This window comes from Oncorhynchus keta, chromosome 17 (genome assembly GCF_023373465.1).
Source record: "Oncorhynchus keta strain PuntledgeMale-10-30-2019 chromosome 17, Oket_V2, whole genome shotgun sequence".
NCBI classification, from domain to species: Eukaryota; Metazoa; Chordata; class Actinopteri; order Salmoniformes; family Salmonidae; genus Oncorhynchus; species Oncorhynchus keta.
This window is the reverse complement of record NC_068437.1, coordinates 10,097,154-10,116,683: the sequence shown is the minus strand read 5'-3', so window position 1 is coordinate 10,116,683 and position 19,530 is coordinate 10,097,154. Positions and strand designations below refer to the sequence as shown.

The window sequence follows — 19,530 nt, the reverse complement described above, 5'->3', positions numbered from 1 at the left end:
CCCAAAAGGTTTTCACTGAGCAAATATCAATTTTATCATACACTTAATTTAGCAGCTCTGTGGCTAAACCTGGCACTATATTGCCGTTGGGGGCACCCCCAGTTGTACCCTTCCGAATAAATTAAATGATTTCGTACATTTTTGGGGTGTCAAATCGCTAATTGGCAGCCCATCCCTTATGGGATTGATTTACACATGAACAAATATTACATGATACAACATTACAAGGATTCACAGTTATAATCATTCCGGTGTTTGTGGCAGTGTCCCATGCCAGGGACTTTTCTGACCTGGATTCCTTAAAGTGGAAATCTGGGTTTGGAAATTATAACAAAACTACCACCCTGTCATTTGTTTTGGTAAACAGCTAAGGGGTGGGGCTGGAGAAATGTGACCACTCTCACATTTGAACTCCGCTCATGAGGCATTTTATAAGGTACTTTCTTCAAAAATCAATGGCTATATCATGAATTTAAAAGTTTTAAAAAATCAAAAGATTGTCCCTTTTAAAGAGGGATGGAGTCACTGCCAGTTTAACCATCAGTGGGCATGAGGCAATAGATCACATCCACGTCAATGGATCACATACATACTGTATAAGGAAGCCGTTACTCACGTGCCTGCAGGAGTGCACAAAACTGTACGGTACACTCAGGGGTGTCATGCATCCCCAACATCTGAGGGGGCATAAAGTACGTGAGGATGGCTGGGGAGTGGTCCGGAGGGGGGCTAGGCCCCTGTTGGAAAGTTGGCGAATTGTCAATTTTCAAACACCTGAAACAGCTTTATCCTGCAATCTATAGCCACAATTATTGTATGTAATTATATAGAAATGTCTATTTTTCTGCATATCTCTTGAGCTGTCTTTATCCTCCTGACTGGTGGTTATTTTGTTAAAGAAACCAAATCTTCTCTCCTGGGTAAAAGATTGAAAGGAATGTGAGTCTTATTAATTGCTTGCTTTTCTTAGTCTACCAACCTTGCCAGCAGGCATGCCAGCTAAGATAGTTAGACAAGCTAGCTATTCTAACTTGACTGATAGCCTGATAGGCTATTTATGAGATTGGGAACCTAGTGTGTTTGGGCTAGTTAAAGCCAACTTCATAAAATTGCTTGTTAGCTGGTAGTATTACAGAGAAACAACAGCAAAAAATGAAACCAAAAAATATGATTACTATTATTTTTAACAGGACAAATCTGAGGGGTCACGTGCCCCTTATGGGCATGACGCCTCTGTGTACACCTCATGCCGCTAGCGCTGCCTACTAGCTCAGATGCTCAGGCTGTGTTGTGTACTCTGTCACATGCAACGTTGCCAGATGACCTTGCTCTGCATTGATCTATCTGGGTCACGTTACAAACAATGACAATTAGATCTGTATTGGTTTTTGCTTCGTGCACAAACAAAGCCTGAGTATTGATGATCCTGTGTGCGCTCATCCACTCAATAGCCTCAATCTTTTCATATGTCTATACTGGGACCATACATCTATCTATACAATTGACACACTGCTAGCTGAAATCCATACCAGGACATGTGAGAGAGTTACAGTATGGTGTTTTATTGATAAAATAAGTTCTTACCATAGATTTTTGCTGTGTATCATTTTGAACTAGAGGTAAAAAAAAATATAAAAAAATGTATGACTGAGACAAAAACAACTCGGTCCCTGTGTCCTGCTGTGACCCGTTGCTCCAGGTGGCCCTTGGCCTCCAACCTCCTTCACACACCACGTCACTCTGGAGCACTAGATGTCCCAGGGTGGGTAGTGTCCCAGGGCTATTGTCCTCCCTCCCTCCTTCCTCCTCCTCAGGCCACCTTTTCTACCTCACTCCCCCTCTCTCTAAGTATGGCAGATTACAGCGTCTGTATGGCTCTTGAGGTAACCAGCCAGGCTGCAGCATGGTCTACAGTAGTGGTATTCAAACTTTTTCATTGGGGAACCCATTATTATAATATTTTTAATTTATTTCTGGGCACCCCATTTCTTTCCCAATAATTTCTCACGGCCTCACCCCAAATCTAATGACACAAGTTTAAAATCGTTACGTTTAGATTTTTACATCAACAAATAACTTTAAATTCCAATTAATACATTTACTTCATAAAATTGTATTTTTCAAATGATCTTTCGTAATGTTGAGTTGACCCACAACAGCCTCAATTGATCGGGTATTGGACTCTACAAGGTGTTGAAAGCATTCCACAGGGATACTGACCCATGTTGACTTCAATGCTTCCCACAGATGTCAAGTTGGCTGGATCTCCTTTGGGTGGTGGGCCATTCTTGATACACACGGAAAACTGTTGAGCGTGAAAAACCCAGCAGCATTGCAGTTCTTGACACACTCAAACCGTTGCGCCTGGCACCTACTACCATACCCCATTAAATCTTTTGTCTTGCACATTCACCCTCTGAATGACACACATACACAATTCATGTCTCAATTGTCTCCAGGCTTAAAAATCCTTCTTTAACCTGTCTCTTCCCCTTTATCGAAACTGATTGAAGTGGCTTTAACAAGTGACATCAATAAGGGATCATAGCTTTCGCCTGGTCAGTCTAATGGAAAGAGCAGGTATTCCTAATGTTTTGTACACTCAGCATATGTTGTCCAATACAATAATCTATACTTTTTAAAATTTGAACCCCACTGCAGTTCCTCGTCGCAACCCCGACTTTGAATACCACTGGTCTACGATGTGCCAAATCCTCTTGATGCAGAGGGGCCGTCGCTGATGCAAATAGAGAGCGTCTGTCACCGAGGGTGTCACGTAGGAAGGAAAATAGGGTGTCTGTCAATTTCTGTAGGTTTTATGTATGCATGTGTGTTATTTTTTTAATATATAAAAAAAAAAACATTTATCGAGGCAAGTCAGTTAAGAACAAATTCTTATTTACAATGACTGCCTACACCGGCCAAACCCGGATGACGCTGAGCCAATTGTGCGCGGCCTACGGGACTCTCAATCACAGCCGGTTGTGATGCAGCCTGGAATCAAACCAGGGTGTCTGTAGTGACGTCTCAAGCAGTGCCTTAGACCGCTGCGCCACTCGGGAGCCCATGAGTCTCTCTGTTTGTGTCCCCATGTCCTCTTGCTAAGGTGTGAAGTCTGTCAAGAGAGAATATGGTGTTGCCCTTAAATACTGCGAAGCCATATGCTCCTCCGTAACAGTATAGGAATAGGCCTACACCACACGAAAATACCTTGAGACTGTAAGAGGGCTTGAAGGAGCTTTCGGCTTTTTAGAAACAGCAGCTGTAGTTGTGCAAATCTCGGATTGAGCTTTAAGTCCAAGGTGCTTTGGCTTTTGACTCATTCCTGCTGATTTTGTGTGTGTGTGTGTGTGTGTGTGTTACGACCAGGGCTTTGAGTGTGTCCTGATGCGTCCTGGCTTGGAAAAACCCCAGGCCCTAGTTATGAGACTGTGCGTGTGTACTAGTATTCTGTATTATGAGTAATTGTTTGTGACTTTGTGAGTGTGTCTCTTGAGAAGTAACATAATCTCAGAGCAGGATGCCCTGTGGGCTTTAGGAAGAGGGTGCCGGGTTTGTATACATCATTGGTGCCTCCCTAGTGGGCGACTGACTGCCTGCCTGGCCCTGAGCACAGAATCACACTAATCACACTTTTCACTGACAACAAGTGAGATTTGGGTCATATTCTACAAAGAATATGGTAAACAGTAAACACAGTCAATCTAGGGCAGTGTTCAAAGGAAGTTTAGTCATGCCTTCGAATCTTGTGGGCGAAAGATTAAAAAGTTTGTTCTGATGCATGCTGTCCTCTGAAAGCGCTGCCAGTTGCCAAGCACCCTCTCTCTAAAAAAAACACACCGCACGTCCAGCGTATACCATTGAAAAGTGCGCCATCTAGGGGTAGTTCAAAGTTTCAGATAATTGGGCCACACAACAGCTCATCTGAGCCATTGCGTTGCTGCTGTTTTACTAATAGCTTTATCAGAGCTCACTTGCACATAGTCAAAAGGCAAACGTAGATGAAGGCGGGGGGGACACTTTAGGAGGTAAGTCAAAAAATGACTTCATCTGAAAACCGTATGAAACGTCAGTTAATCATCCAGTTTAAGCATGTACATATTTCCTGATTCAGTTTGGGGCCTGTGCTCAAAAAAAAGCATCTCAAGAGTAGGAGGGCTGATTTTTAGGATCCGATCACCCCTGTCCATATCATCTTATCAATCATTGTTCTGTTCTGTTGATTGTAGGCCAGTGACTGATAATGGCCATCATTTCTCTCAACAGATGTGAATGACTGTGTTGGCCAGCCGTGCAAGAACGGTGGCTCCTGCAGGGACCTAAATGGAGACTTCAACTGCCGCTGTCCGTCCCCCTACGTGGGCAAGCACTGCCAACTGCGTGAGCACCAGACACACACACACACACACACACACATAGATGCGCGCACACACACACACACACACTGGCTCTCTATTAGCCTTAGTCCCCCATGATATTGTTAAGTGCAATAAAAGACATTAGGCTGAATGTGATAAAGAAAATCATAATGTAACCAAATTAAAGGCCCAGTGCAGTCAAAAATGTGATGTTGTGTGTGTGTGTATATATATATATATACACTGAGGTTAAACTAATACTGTGAAATTGTGAAAATGGTGATAATGTCCTTTTTTTAGTGTAAGAGCTGTTTGAAATTTCAGCCTGTTTTGATGGGAGGGAGTTTTCACCTTCCATACCCAAAAGGGTCTGACATACAGTAAATTAGTTAATAGACCAATAAGAAAGATCCAAACCTCTGCCAATAACAGCTAGTCTTCAGTTTTCCCCTCCCCCTCAGACCACTCACAGACAGTCCTAGCTAGGGATGCAATAGGACGGTATGTTACTGGAAACTTCTAAGTTTCCCAATAAACTAACATCATTTGGTAACTTTGAAGGATTTTATGTAATCTATCATAAGACATCTAGTGACCCTTTTGGGTATGTCAGGTTATCACAGGTGTCTGTAATAATCTCTGGCCCTCAGTTTTTGGCCTTTCAAATATATGAAATAATGAATTAAGATGATTTTAAAAATAAAAACTACATTGACAAAGCTGTAAAATATTATCCTAAATATAAACCATTGGTGTTTATTATGAGGTTTTCAGCATGAATATTCCTTTTCCTTATATCTTAATGTTTTCATGTCAAACTGTTGGCAGTTGTCAAAAAAGTCAATAGATTTGTGGGGCATGTATGTGTACTAATGTGAAATAATAAACCAGACTAACTTCACCACAGATTTGACCTGCTAGATTCTTCTTCATTGGTTCACTCCCTCAACCGCTAGGTTCTGTGTCTGTCTGTCTCTGTCTGCCCTGTTTGTGTTTTTTTGTGACCTATGTCTGTCTGTCCCTCAGGCTGTATCTCTCTGTTGGGCATGGAGGGCGGAGGCATTGCAGAGTCTCAGATCTCGGCCTCGTCGGTGCACTACGGCATCCTGGGCCTGCAGCGCTGGGGGCCCGAGCTGGCCCGTCTCCACAATAAAGGCCTGGTAAATGCCTGGACCTCTGCCTCCCATGATAGGAACCCCTGGATAGAGGTCAGTACAGTACGACAGGCTGGCTCCAACACCACTGTCTGGCTCGTGTTCTCTAGGCACCAAATGGAAGAAAACTGACTGAAACCAGGAGAGGCTACATGGACTTGTCTAATGAGAAAGGCTTTTTTTTAGTATAGCAAAACAATTCTGGTGTTCCTAATGACCACGACCCTAATCTACTCTAGAAAGGATATCTCCATAGTAAAGTGGCTTCCACTCCCTCGTCTGCACTGATCTAAAAACATCATCATGGGGATGGGTGAAAGCAATATATTGTGGCTACCTATAAGGCAATAACATTCCCCTGTCTGGTTATTTCATATCAGTGCAGATGAAAGATGGGCAACAAGGAGATGCTTTAATTCTGACACAATTTAAAATGTGTTTGATTCTCGGAGGCTCTGCTCATTGCATGGATGCAATGCCGTGCTTCTACACCTGCATTGCTTGCTGTTTGGGGTTTTAGGCTGGGTTTCAGCTGATGTAAGAGGGGCTTTATAAATACATTTGATTGATTGATGTTGTTGCTATGGACCTTGTAACCACATTTTTTTTTGTTGTCATTCCCCTCCATGTGCAGCGAACGGTCCATGACTACGGGACCAAATGTCCACTATTATATGGCAATACATTTGAAACAATGTGTTGTCGTTTGTGCAGATTAACATGCAGAGGAAGATGCGTTTCACGGGCATCGTGACGCAGGGCGCCAGCCGCATGGGGTCAGCAGAGTTCATCAAGGCCTTCAAAGTGGCGTCGAGTCTGGACGGGAAGACCTACACCGTGTACCGCCTGGATGGGCAGAAGAAGGACAATGTGAGTGAACACGCACAGGCGCGCACACACAACCACATACACCCTCTCAGATGTACACACAGACATATTATCACTATGGCTGTTGTAGAATTTGCACCCTCTACACAGTGAAGTGTGCTTTTCTTTGTTCTATTTTGGGAATAGTGTGCCACTTCCATGGAAATGAATGAAAGGCATTGATTGGTTGTTGGTGGTGGTGGTGAAGCATACTGTTTACTGTTTGATTCACATGGGGCCTGTTTTGTAAAGCTCAGGTGAAATTCAAGTAATGCATTTTGACATCACTCCCTCAAGTCATTATTTCGTAACATTTTTCATTCTTTTCTTCATTTCTTCTATTTCTCCAGGTGTTTGTGGGGAACGTGGACAACGACAGCACCAAGACCAACCTGTTTGACCCTCCCATCATTGGCCAGTACTTCCGCATCATCCCCGTGGTCTGTCGCAAGGCCTGCACCCTGCGCATGGAACTGGTGGGCTGTGAGCTCAATGGTAAACACACACACACACAAACAAACACATGTCTACTTGCACGCACGCACGCACACACACACACACACACACACACACACACACACACACACACACACTGATAACAACGTCAACAAACTGCATGGGGTTTGCTTTTCAGTGTGTGTCAGATGGTTACATCATACAGAATGTTTTTGGTTTTACCAGAAGGTTTTTGGTTTAGACTGAAAGTGTTTCAGTAGTGTTACTGAAAGGGGGTGGGTGGGGCTAACGTTTAGAAAAATTACTTTTCAAAACCATATGGACATTTTTTGCAGTGTAAATATTGGCAATGAGACCTATCATGTAAATGACTCAAATGTGTTGGGATTGTAACAAAAGAATAATGTGCAAGTCACATTCATCATCACAGCCTTGTTCCCATGCCAGTATGACTAGATGGATATTTTGGAGTGCCTTTTATGTTTTCTCTGGTGTAACAACTTTCTGTACAAAGTGTGTGTGTGTGTTTTTAAAAGTGATCCACAATGTCCATCTGTGACTGTCTGTCAGAGCATGCTATGCCAGTGTATGCTTGGTTATGGTCTTTGCACCACACATACATGCATGTTACACAAAGCATCCTGCAATACAAACTGCATGGCACACAAGTGACACGCTTGGGCACCTGACACGCATGCTAGTGCTACTGTAGGCTCGCATGTTCACAGTACTACTCAACGATGCTCAGCCCAACTACAAGCATGCTGCGGCGTCCATCGCTCTCGCTCTTTCTCCACCGTTATCGTTAGAGCCGTAGATGAACGTACTTCGGCCAACTCCGTTTGAGTTGAGATGTATCATTTGAACGGCTGACATTTTGCCACCAAAAACCCCAAGGCAATTGCATTCTGTTTCTGCATGCAATTGCACTCTGTTTACATACTTGGAACACACATTTTTATGTCATCTCCACAGAGTGTTTTGTGCCATCATGGAAGATAAGTTGTCTGATCTCTATTCCCTATGGCTGTATAGCTGAACCAGGGTTTTCATTGACCGGACATTTGAGAAATTTACCGGATCCATATGTATTGGGTGTATAACCTGATTAGAGCGTCTACCCACAGTGTTCAGAATGACAGAAATCCCATTTCGATTATGTTAATTAATCTTAACGGAACATGCTAATTCGAGGCTGCAACAAAGTGCTCCATTGCCGAATTCCGATGCACACTATGAAGACGTGTTAGAATAACTGTCCACGTTTTACTTTTCCTCAGTCAACAAGACGAGTAACGAACAGCAAAATCACAAGCCTATGTCAATTTACTATCTATCCCGCATTGTAGAAAATGTTACCTACTTTAATGGTCAGCTTGTCAAAAAAGAAATATCCTATTCAAAACAGACTTTCAGACAGTTGTGGGACTGGCTACATACATTTTATTTTTAAAGAATGAGTCTGATGCAACAGATCAGAACTTTTAGCTTAAAATGTTGATAAACTATAATTATTTATTCACATTTATAAGCAATGCACGTAGGCCGTCATTGTAGATAAGAATTTGTTCTTAAAATTGACTTGCCTAGTTAAATAAAGGTTAAATTAAAAATGTGTCAAAAAGTAGGCTACTCGTGAATGTTCGTTCCATAATACAATTAGCAGGAAAACACCATTTGTCAAAAGTGTATCACACATGTGAGCAGTTTCATGTGACATGAAAATATCTATTAGAAATGTTGAAAGCGGAGAGATCTAAAGATGCAAATATGACTAGGATTGTGCCTTTGGCTACTGGACAATGAAAACGTTTATTTAAAACCAATAGAACATAAGAGAAAGAGGCTTACTGGTTTCAATGGCATATGGAAGGAAGTCTATAAAGTAATTGCCTCCATGGATATGGTCGTTTTTTTTGGCTTGCTACTTTGAAGCAAGGTAAGACATGCCTCATAATATTTAGTAAAACGTTCAGGCTTCGAACAATTGAAATATGTTTTCAAAATGCATACTGCCTCCAGCTCATAGCAAAGTGGTGTGTGACGCGCTGATAAACCTGTCTTCTGTTGCCTATGCATTTGAATGGCAAATGGGTAGAGCGCATCAATTACCAGTTGGGAAATAAAAATAGTAGCTCTTTTTAACTGTGGCCATCAACTGTTATTGGCTTTTCAGATTTTTTTTACGTCCAAAACCCTAACAGAAACCCTAATCTGTACCGCATGACTACAGGCTGTCACTACTCACTCCACCTCCCCACAACTCTGGTCATCATGCATGTGCTTTCCCTGTGCTGCTCACTGACTGGCTGGCTTGGGCCTTGCTTCTCTGTCTGTCCCTTGTCTATCATACTTCTCTCTCTCTTTCCCTCCCGGTGCTCGTCGTCTCACTTCAGTGTATTCAAACACGGCAGGTTGCTCTGAGCCCATGGGCATGAAGTCGCGCCTGCTCTCCGACCGCCAGATCTCGGCCTCAAGTGTCCACCGCACCTGGGGAATTGAGGCGTTCACCTGGCAGTCCCACTACGCCCGGCTGGACAAGCAGGGCAAGACCAACGCCTGGACAGCGGCCACCACCAACCGCTCAGTGGTTGCAGGTAACTGCAGGAGGTTCAGAGGGACCTGTAGGAAGTGATGTGGTGTGGGTGTTGGACACTTGGTGGTCTGTAGCTGAGGGAGATACAGTTGATGTCGGAAGTTTACATACACTTAGGTTGGAGTCATGAAAACTCGTCAAACACTCCACAAATGTCTTGTTTTAAAGAACGATAGTTCTGGCAAGTCTGTTAGGACATCTACGTTGTGCATGACACAAGTCATTTTTCCAACAATTGTTTACAGATAGATTATTTCACTTATAATTCCCTGAATCACAATTCCAGTGGGTCAGAAGTTTACATACAAAGTTGACTATGCCTTTAGACAGCTTGGAAAATTCCAGAAAATTATGTAATGGTTTTAGAAGCTTCTGATAGGCTAATTGACAACATTTGAGTCAATTGGAGGTGCACCTGTGGATGTATTTCAAGGCCTACCTCCAAACGCAGCGCCTCTTTGGTTGACATCATGGGAAAATCAAAGGAAATCAGCCCCCAAAAATTGGAGACCTCCACAAGTGTGGTTCATCCTTGGGAGCAATTTCCAAACACCTGAAGGTACCACGTTCATCTGTACAAACAATAGAATGCAAGTGTAAACACCATGGGACCACACAGCCGTCATACCGCTCAGGAAGGAGACGTGTTCTGTCTCCTAGAGATGCATGTGCTTTGGTGCAAAAAGTGTAAATCAATCCCAGACAGCAAAGGACCTTGTGAAGTTGCTGGAGGTGACCGGTACAAAAGTGTATATATATACACTGCTCAAAAAAATAAAGGGAACACTAAAATAACACATCCTAGATCTGAATGAATGAAATATTCTTATTAAATACTTTTTTCTTTACATAGTTGAATGTGCTGACAACAAAATCACACAAATTATCAATGGAAATCAAATGTATCAACTCGTGGGGTTCTGGATTCACACTCAAATTTAAAGTGGAAAACCACACTACAGGCTGATCCAACTTTGATGTAATGTCCTTAAAACAAGTCCAAATGAGGCTCAGTGGTGTGTGTGGCCTCCAAGTGCCTGTATGACCTCCCTAAAACGCCTGGGCATGCTCCCAATGAGGTGGCGGATGGTCTCCTGAGGGATCTCCTCCCAGACCTGGACTAAAGCATCCGCCAACTCCTGGACAGTCTGTGGTGCAACGTGGCGTTGGTGGATGGAGCGAGGCATGATGTCCCAGATGTGCTCAATTGGATTCAGGTCTGGGGAACGGGCAGGCCAGTCCATAGCATCCATGCCTTCCTCTTGCAGGAACTGCTGACACACTCCAGCCACATGAGGTCTAGCATTGTCTTGCATTAGGAGGAACCCAGGGCCAACCGCACCAGCATATGGTCTCACAAGGGGTCTGAGGATCTCATCTCGGTACCTAATGGCAGTCAGGCTACCTCTGGCGAGCACATGGAGGGCTGTGTGGCCCCCCAAGGAAATGCCACCCCACACCATGACTGACCCACCGCCAAACCGGTCATGCTGGAGGATGTTGCAGGCAGCAGAACGTTCTCTACGGCGTCTCCAGACTGTCACGTCTGTCACATGTGCTCAGTGTGAACCTGCTTTCATCTGTGAAGAGCACAGGGCGCCAGTGGCGAATTTGGCAATCTTGGTGTTCTCTGGCAAATGAAAAACGTCCTACACGGTGTTGGGCTGTAAGCACAACCCCCACCTGTGGACGTCGGGGTCTCATACCACCCTCATGGAGTCTGTTTCTGACCGTTTGAGCAGACACATGCACATTTGTGGCCTGCTGGAGGTCATTTTGCAGGGCTCTGGCAGTGCTCCTCCTTGCACAAAGGCGGAGATAGCGGTGCTGGGTTGTAGCCCTCCTCCACGTCTCCTGATGTACTGGCCTGTCTCCTGGTAGCGCCTCCATACTCTGGACACTACGCTGACAGACACAGCAAACCTTCTTGCCACAGCTCGCATTGATGTGCCATCCTGGATGAGCTGCACTACCTGAGCCACTTGTGTGGGTTGTAGACTCCGTCTCATGCTACCACTAGAGTGAAAGCACCGCCAGCATTCAAATGTGACCAAAACATCAGCGAGGAAGCATAGCAACTGAGAAGTGGTCTGTGGTCCCCACCTGCAGAACCACTCCTTTATTGGGGGTGTCTTGCTAATTGCCTATAATTTCCACCTGTTGTCTATTCCATTTGCACAACAGCATGTGAAATGTATTGTAAATCAGTGTTGCTTCCTAAGTGGACAGTTTGATTTCACAGAAGTGTGATTGACTTGGAGTTGCATTGTGTTGTTTAATTGTTCTCTTTATTTTTTTGAGCAGTGTATATATATATACACAGTAAAACGAGTCCTATGTCGACATAACCTGAAAGACCACTCAACAAGGAAGAAGCCACTGCTCCAAAACCACCATTAAAAAAAAGCCAGACTACAGTTTGGGGACATGGGGACAAAGTTTGTACTTTTTTGGAGAAATGTCCTCTGGTCTGATGAAACAAAAATATAACTTTTTGGCTATAATGACCATCGTTATGTTAGGAGGAAAAAGGGGGAGGCTTGCAAGCCGAAGAACACCATACCAACCATGGCAGCATCATGTTGTGGGGGTGCTTTGCTGCAGGAGGGACTGGTGCACTTCACAAAATAGATGGCATCATGAGGGTGGAACATTATGTGGATATATTGAAGCAACATCTCAAGACATCAGTCAGGAAGTTAAAGCTTTGTCGCAAATGGGTCTTCCGAAATGGACAATGACCCCAAGCGTACTTCCAAAGTTGTGGCAAAATGGCTTAAGGACAACAAAGTCAAGGTATTGGAGTGGCCATCATGAAGCCCTGACCTCAATCCTATAGAACATTTGTGGGCAGAACTGAAAAAGCATGTGTGAGCAAGGAGGCCTACAAACCTGATTCAGTTACACCAGCTCTGTCAGGAGGAATGGGCCAAAATTCACCCAACTTATTGTGGAAGGCTACCCAAAACGTTTGACCCAAGTTCAACAGTTTAAAGGCAATGCTACCGTTTGGCTAAGGTGTATGTAAACTTCCGACTTCAACTCTAGGTTAGAGTTGGTGCTGGTGAAAGTTCTGGAAGATTCTCTCTGAAAGTTTACTTTACCGACAAATTACTGACTATTTTGTTTTGAACTCAATTTATCTGGGTAAGCCTAAGATGTTCCAATGACACTATTCTTATTTTTCATGGCAGAACAGTGTGGTGGGAGATAGTGGGGGATGCAGACAAATAAGGGCACAGATGAGAAAGTGGTAGACACACAGTGGGCTCAAACCCCCGTTCGGCACTGAACCATGCTTGTTCTGACAATTCCTTCTTCTGTAACAGGTGGACCTGGAGTCCCCCAAGAGGATCACAGGCATCATTACCCAGGGGGCCAAGGACTTTGGGGCAGTCCAGTTTGTTTCTGCCTTCAAGGTGGCCTACAGCGACGACGGCCAGTCCTGGAGCATAGTCAAGGACGACGTCACCAGCACAGACAAGGTAGGTGGCAAAAATCTGTCTCTCCAAAGTAGTGTGTTCTCTTAGGGTGTTCTTAAAGGGGTCTTCCACCCAAAATACAACCTAACATGGTTTTTACACTAACCTTAAGTGGAGTTGATTCCCCTGCCATATGTATTTTGAGTGGAACATCCATTTATAGGGAGCCAAGCATGAATGTGTGCCTGCCTTCGAATAATAGACCGAATGGAATTACTTTGTTGATATTAAATATAGGTGTTATTGAGTCAGCGGTTGAAACGCAAAGTCAAAATGTCATAAATTTAATGATGACCTTTATATTGTATGATAGATGTTCAGTGTCTCTTGCCCTAACTAGCACCCATCAGTTCTGTACTTGTGATTTGGCTCCCCAACTTCCAGATCTTCCCGGGTAACAGCGACAACAACGTCCACAAAAAGAACGTGTTCGAGCCTCCCTTCTATGCCCGATTGGTCCGCATCCTGCCGTGGGCGTGGCACGAGCGCATCACCTTGCGAATGGAGTTGTTGGGCTGCGATGAGTAGCCCGGCCCCGGCCAAATCCCCTCCACTTTCCCTGCCCTTCCTCCTCTTTCTCCTCCTTTCCAAAACCTCCTGAGCCACGCCTGCACTGCCTTGCTCACACCCGTAGAGGGCAGCAAAACACCACGCCACCACCACAACCCTGCCCCGACTGGAGAAGGTACAAAATTGACCCTAACCACTGATCTAGGGTCAGATAATGGTTACCACTGATCTAGCCCACCTAATGGTTACGGGTAGGATTAGGTAGGGGTAATCTGATCCTAGGTCGGGTGCTGAAGGTCAACTTGTACGTCGAGCGCACAGACTACTGCTGTGTCAGCCGGAACTACATGGACTCTGAACCTGTCCTTCCTAGATCAGGGCCTTATTCAGAGTTTTAGAGTAGGAGTGCTGATCTAGGATCCGGTTCCCCCTCTTATTAATAATTATTATTTAGAGGCAAAACTGATCCTAGATCAGCACTGCTACTGTGAGACGCTTTATGAATCTGGGCACAGAAGACTGAACCCGAGACCCATCGCTAGTGATGTACAATACAGTAGTAGCTAACTTGGCTGAGATGTTTTTCCAACTGGGAATTTTCACCTGACCATCCAGAGACACTGAAGTGCGTAGTAGTATTATCGAACACCCTCGTGTAGTCTTATCGCCTAGCCATTTCCTTGATTCTGTAGTGCTCTGGAAGAGATGTTTTTGCGGGAGTTCTTGTTTGTGTTTTATTTCGTTGGGCTTCTTAACCAGGGAAAGACCCATCGTGTGACTATAGGATTTATAAGATTGATTTGTATTTTTTGAAAAAGAAAAGGTATACCAAATGAATTTCACTTTGTTGACAAATTTATGGTGTTGGTTGACTAGTTGTGAATGCATTATGATTTATTAGCCATGTTTTTACTAAATGCAGTTTTTCAAGTAGCAGACCTAACAAAAAAATAGAAAGCATGTATAAAAAGCTGGAGAGAGACTCTTATTCTGTAATCTTGTGACATTGAGTGATATTCAAATCCCAAAATAGTTCAATGCAATTTTAGTTTATAATTCTTTGCTAAAGGGTATGTAAAAGCGCAGTAATACTCCTACAGTATGTGGTGTTGTTCTATAACTCAATCTGCTCTGATTGTGATGTCTGTCCTTTCATTAATGCACTGTGAGTTGTGACGTCAATGTAATGCATTTATTACTAATTGACTAATATTATGAAGTGACATAGAAAATAGGGGGTTAGCAAGTTGATGATGCTGCCAGATGTCTTTTTGAGATTAAGGCAGATCAATTCTAGCCTGATCCCAGAGATGTTTGTGCTGTCTTGACAAACACGATCATAGGCGTTGGCTAGATGGCACAGCAGATCTGGAACCAGGCATATTTTCATATTATATGTGCTACTAATGTTGTTATAACCCTTATGATACACAGCTCAACTTAATATGATTTCGTTTTCCTCCCTTTTAAAAGGCACATTCAGGGTCAAATCTGTATAATTGTTTGCTGAGTGTGGAAACTCAAAGTTTTCTCCATAAAATAAATAAAGTACTGATGTTGACAGACATATACAAGTAACTGCCGAAATAAAGGAAACACTTGAGTAAATGAGGGATACAAATGATATTGAAAGCAGGTGCTTGCACACAGGTGTGGTTCCTGAGTTAATTAAGCAATGAACATCCCAGCATGCTTAGGATCGTGTATAAAACTGCCCCATTGCTTAATAATGCCAATTATGTTGCCTACCATGGCTAGAAGAAGAGATCTCAGGGACTTTGAAAGAGGGGTCTCAAAGGAGCGTAGGGTATTTAAAGGGTGTCTGTCTCAGTCACCAGATCTCAACCCAATTTAACACTTATGGGAGATTCTGGAGTGGCGCCTGAGACAGCGTTTTCCACCATCAACCAAACACCAAATGACGGAATTTCTTGTGGAGGAATGGTATCACATCCCTTTAATTCGCTCCATTATTCATTTTATTTGAGTTCCAGACACTTGAAGAATCTATGCCAAGGCACATTGAAGCTGTTCTGGTGGCTCGTAGAGGCCCAACGCCATATTAACACACTTTATGTTGGTATTTCCTTTATTTTGACACTTACCTGAAGATTGAGTGTTTGAGAACAAAGCGTTTTAATAGTATCTGTCATGTCACTGCATAGGAGAGCAGTTATATGGCTTCCAGAAGTTATCAAGGGGCAGTTTTAGATTTTTGACATGATAGCAACCAAAAAAACACATTTCTGCCAGTTTTATTTTTCTGAGCTGGTTATCCTACCTAATGTAAATACTTTTTGTAAAAATGTGTTCCTTGAAGTTGTAATATGTAAATGTTTTGCAGCAGACCAATCAAATGCCATCCATTTATCACAAGAGGACCAAATTGATGCGTAGAATTCGAAGCCTGTGGCCACACTGATAAGATGGAAAAGAAAAATCTAATTTAAAAACGATTTCTATGGCTGCACTGAACGTAAGATGTGACATGGCAATCTGCATATTGCTCCTAGGACATAGCTAGCATTGTCAAGCTCCCCCCATGAATTATGAATTACGGGTGTGTGCAATAAGAAGATAGTTTTTGATTTGAATGAATATTAATATGAACAGCTGGAAAACATCGGCGATAGATATCCTCTTTTAAATGCATGTGAATAACGATGCATTTGCAAGGCTATGGAAAGGATTGTGGTGTCAAAGACTGTAATATATTTATGATCTTTGTAGACTGTTCCAAAATAGTTATCTGATGTCTGCATGCATTGTATTGACTATACTTTTTTTTTTAGATCCAACATAGACGTTTTGATTATATTGTTTTCTCTGTACATTTTTCTGATTCGTTCATCAGACTCTAGTTATTCCCGATCTTTCATTTTCCACAATGTCCTGGTTTTATATGATTCATAAAAAAATATATACAATTGATGTGTTTTTATGCGATATTATTAATATTGATCAGTTCTTGTTTTCTGTGTTTCTTAAAAGAATTCCCTTAACTCTCAAGACATAAACAATAAAGGATTTAACATCAGACAGCTTGTATATTGTGCAGTAGCGAACCTTGTTTCAATTTCCCCATCTCCATTTCACCTGCATTGGGTTAAAGGTCCAATCTGTGATATTTGCAGGCATTTTTGGTCATTCATATGGCCTGAACAAATCCCAGATTGTATCTTTTACCCGACAGTAACATGAATCCATTAGGCTTGAATTCATTTCAGACATTTTCACTTCAAAGGGAGAGGATGTAAAGGGCAGGAATCTTTGGGTCCATTTGCCTGTTTAGCATTTTTAATGCCCTGAAGGCTAATCTATCCCTCCTATACCACGGTATTATCTACATCATTACCTCCATCCCTTTGCACTTTCCTCCTCTGTACCATCCTCTTGTATGGATGGACACACATTAACTCTTATGGATACAGATTTCTACTGCTATCCCTATGAGGCTGGTCTCATGGCAGCAGGAATAGTTCCATAGCCACCTCTTATTCCATTGTGCTCAAATTATAGAATTGTATTTGACTGTCCTGTTTCAAGTTTGTATTTACCTGGTATTTACGAGGACATTATGTGATTACAATGGATACTTTCTTGTGCTTGGTAACTACATGCTTTCTTGTGCTTGGTGACTACATGTCAGTGGTTAGAGCATTGGGCCAGTAATCAGAAGTTTGCTGGACCAAATCCCAGAGCTTATAAGGTAAAAATCTGTCATTCTGCCCCTGAATAAGGCAGTTAACCCACTGTTCCCTGGGCGCCGAAGACATGTATGTCGATTAAGGCAACCCCCCTGAAATGTAGAAGACACATTTCAGTTGAATACATTCAGTTGGACAACTGACTAGGTTTCCCCCTTTTTAATATGGTATAATAGTACTTATTTTCATGAACCCCATAGAAATGAGTAAATATTTGTTCATTTACATGTACCCGATTTAATATGTGACTAAATACCAGGATAATAAAACACTTAAAGAAAAAAATATACATATGCGTAATCACCCTTACACTTTTCTCTTCGGGTACAGCTGTGAGTCTAATTACAGAGTGAATCCACACAGAAGAGAGCCTCCATACTTTCTAAACTTCAAATCAAATTTATTTATATAGCCCTTCGTACATCAGCTGATATCTCAAAGTGCTGTACAGAAACCCAGCCTAAAAACCCAAACAGCAAGCAATGCCGGTGTAGAAGCACGGTGGCTAGGAAAAACTAGTCCTGAGGCATGGTCCTAGGGCTCAGGTCCTCCGAGAGAGAGAAAGAAAGAGAGAATTAGAGAGATCACACTTAAATTCACACAGGACACCGGATAAGACAGGAGAAGTACTCCAGATATAACAAACTGACCCTAGCCCCCCGACACAAACTACGGCAGCATAAATACTGGAGGCTGAGATAGGAGGGGTCAGGAGACACTGTGGCCCCATCCGATGACACCCCCGGACAGGGCCAAACAGAAAGGATATAACCCCACCCACTTTGCCAAAGCACAGCCCCCACACCACTAGAGGGATATCTTCAACCACCAACTTACCATCCTGAGACAAGGCCAAGTGTAGCCCACAAAGATCTCCGCCACCCGCACAACCCAAGGGGGGGGCGCCAACCCAGACGTGTAAACTTCAGTTTACACATATCACTGATTGTGCCTAAGGCTGTTCCTTTGTCTTTCCATTTCCCTGTTTACAGTTTGACTACAGTGGTATCACATGGATGGAGCCACCAGATAAAGGAGGACTGTGGGTGTGGTGTTAGTGCTGGTCTAAAAGTGTGCCAGTCAACATTGCCTGCACTATTTGGTGTAAAGGTTGTCATGTTGGTGTCATTGTACTCATAGGCTGTCTCAATTATCTTAAATCCATCCTCGCCTCCTCTACTTCATTGCTCTGATCTTAGAGAACTGACAAGGTGAAAGCCAGCCTATAAGCTTCCGTTGTATGGTTTTTCCCCTGTCAAGTCTCTAATCATTGCAGATGAAGGGGAGGAGAGGACAGATTTTAAAAAACAAATTGAGACAGCCCTACAGAGCACCCCAGAAGCAAGCTAGATCTACACAGGGTTTTCTAAAGCTAAACGGCTTCAGATTTCAACGTAGATTTCCTAACCGACTTGTCAAAACTATAGTTTGTTAACAAGAAATTTGTGGAGTGGTTGAAAAATGAGTTAATGACTCCAACCTATGTGTATGTAAACCTCCGACGTCAACTCTAGGTATTCTTCTTGTCCAGATGGGATAGGGCAGTGCGCTGTGTAATGGCGATTGCACAATCTGTGGCCCTATTGGGGCAGTAAGTATATTGAAGTGGGTCTAGGGTGACCGGTAAGGTGGAGGTGATATGATCCTTGACTAGTCACAGAGCAGATTTAGCAGATGTTATTGTGGGTGTAGTGAAAGGCTTGAGGGTGTAGTGTAGTGAAATGCTTGTGCTTTAGAAGTGCCGTCTTTATAGTATTACTTACTATTAATGCCGTCTTTGGTGTGCTTTTCAATGCACACTTTGGTTACATTGTGTGAAGTTGAAAATGCATTCTGTCATTACTAAATGTGTAATGTGATCAGTGGTGATTTTAGGGGGGGGGGGGACAAGGTCGAATCATGATGACAGCAGTGATCTTCAAGTTGGAGCTCTGGAAAGAGGCCAGAGCTCCCGACTTGCAATTCCGATTTGTATGACCATTCAAAACGTATTTTCCTAGTCAGAGCTCGTTGTTTTCAGAGTTCCCAGGTGTCTTGAACTTACTGAAGTCAGATTTCCCAGTTCCAGTTGTTTTGAGCGCGGCAGAAATCATGCTGGATTGACAGCACGGCCAATGTTGAATGTTTATCCTTTTAAGCTTGGAAAAGAGACCCTTAAACCCAGACCTGGACCACACACCCACTCCACTGAATAGCAAGCTAGTGATTGCTTTGCAATGATTGCAATTAGGCACTGATTCCTTCCAAACCACTCATTGTTGAATTTACGATTTCAAGCTTGTTGTGTAATGTTTATGTCCAATAGCTGATGAGCACCAATACATTTTATCTATAATTTCTCTTCACCAGTTACACTGTTAGCACTGAGGCGGTGTGCCCTAGTAGGAAGAACACTTTATG

General features: G+C 43.1%; 1 protein-coding gene across 1 annotated transcript in view; it reads left to right on the top strand.

Moving 5' to 3' along the window:
- Positions 1-16,460, top strand: part of mfge8b (milk fat globule EGF and factor V/VIII domain containing b) — a 44,351-nt gene extending 27,891 nt beyond the window's left edge. The window contains exons 4-10 of the mRNA XM_052465209.1: positions 4,267-4,380; positions 5,385-5,566; positions 6,227-6,382; positions 6,730-6,874; positions 9,232-9,467; positions 12,761-12,916; positions 13,298-16,460. Of these exons, the coding sequence (XP_052321169.1) occupies positions 4,267-4,380; positions 5,385-5,566; positions 6,227-6,382; positions 6,730-6,874; positions 9,232-9,467; positions 12,761-12,916; positions 13,298-13,441 (1,133 nt within the window). The 3' untranslated portion in view covers positions 13,442-16,460. The remainder of the gene's footprint in view (positions 1-4,266; positions 4,381-5,384; positions 5,567-6,226; positions 6,383-6,729; positions 6,875-9,231; positions 9,468-12,760; positions 12,917-13,297) is intronic.
- Positions 16,461-19,530: the final 3,070 nt, after the last annotated feature.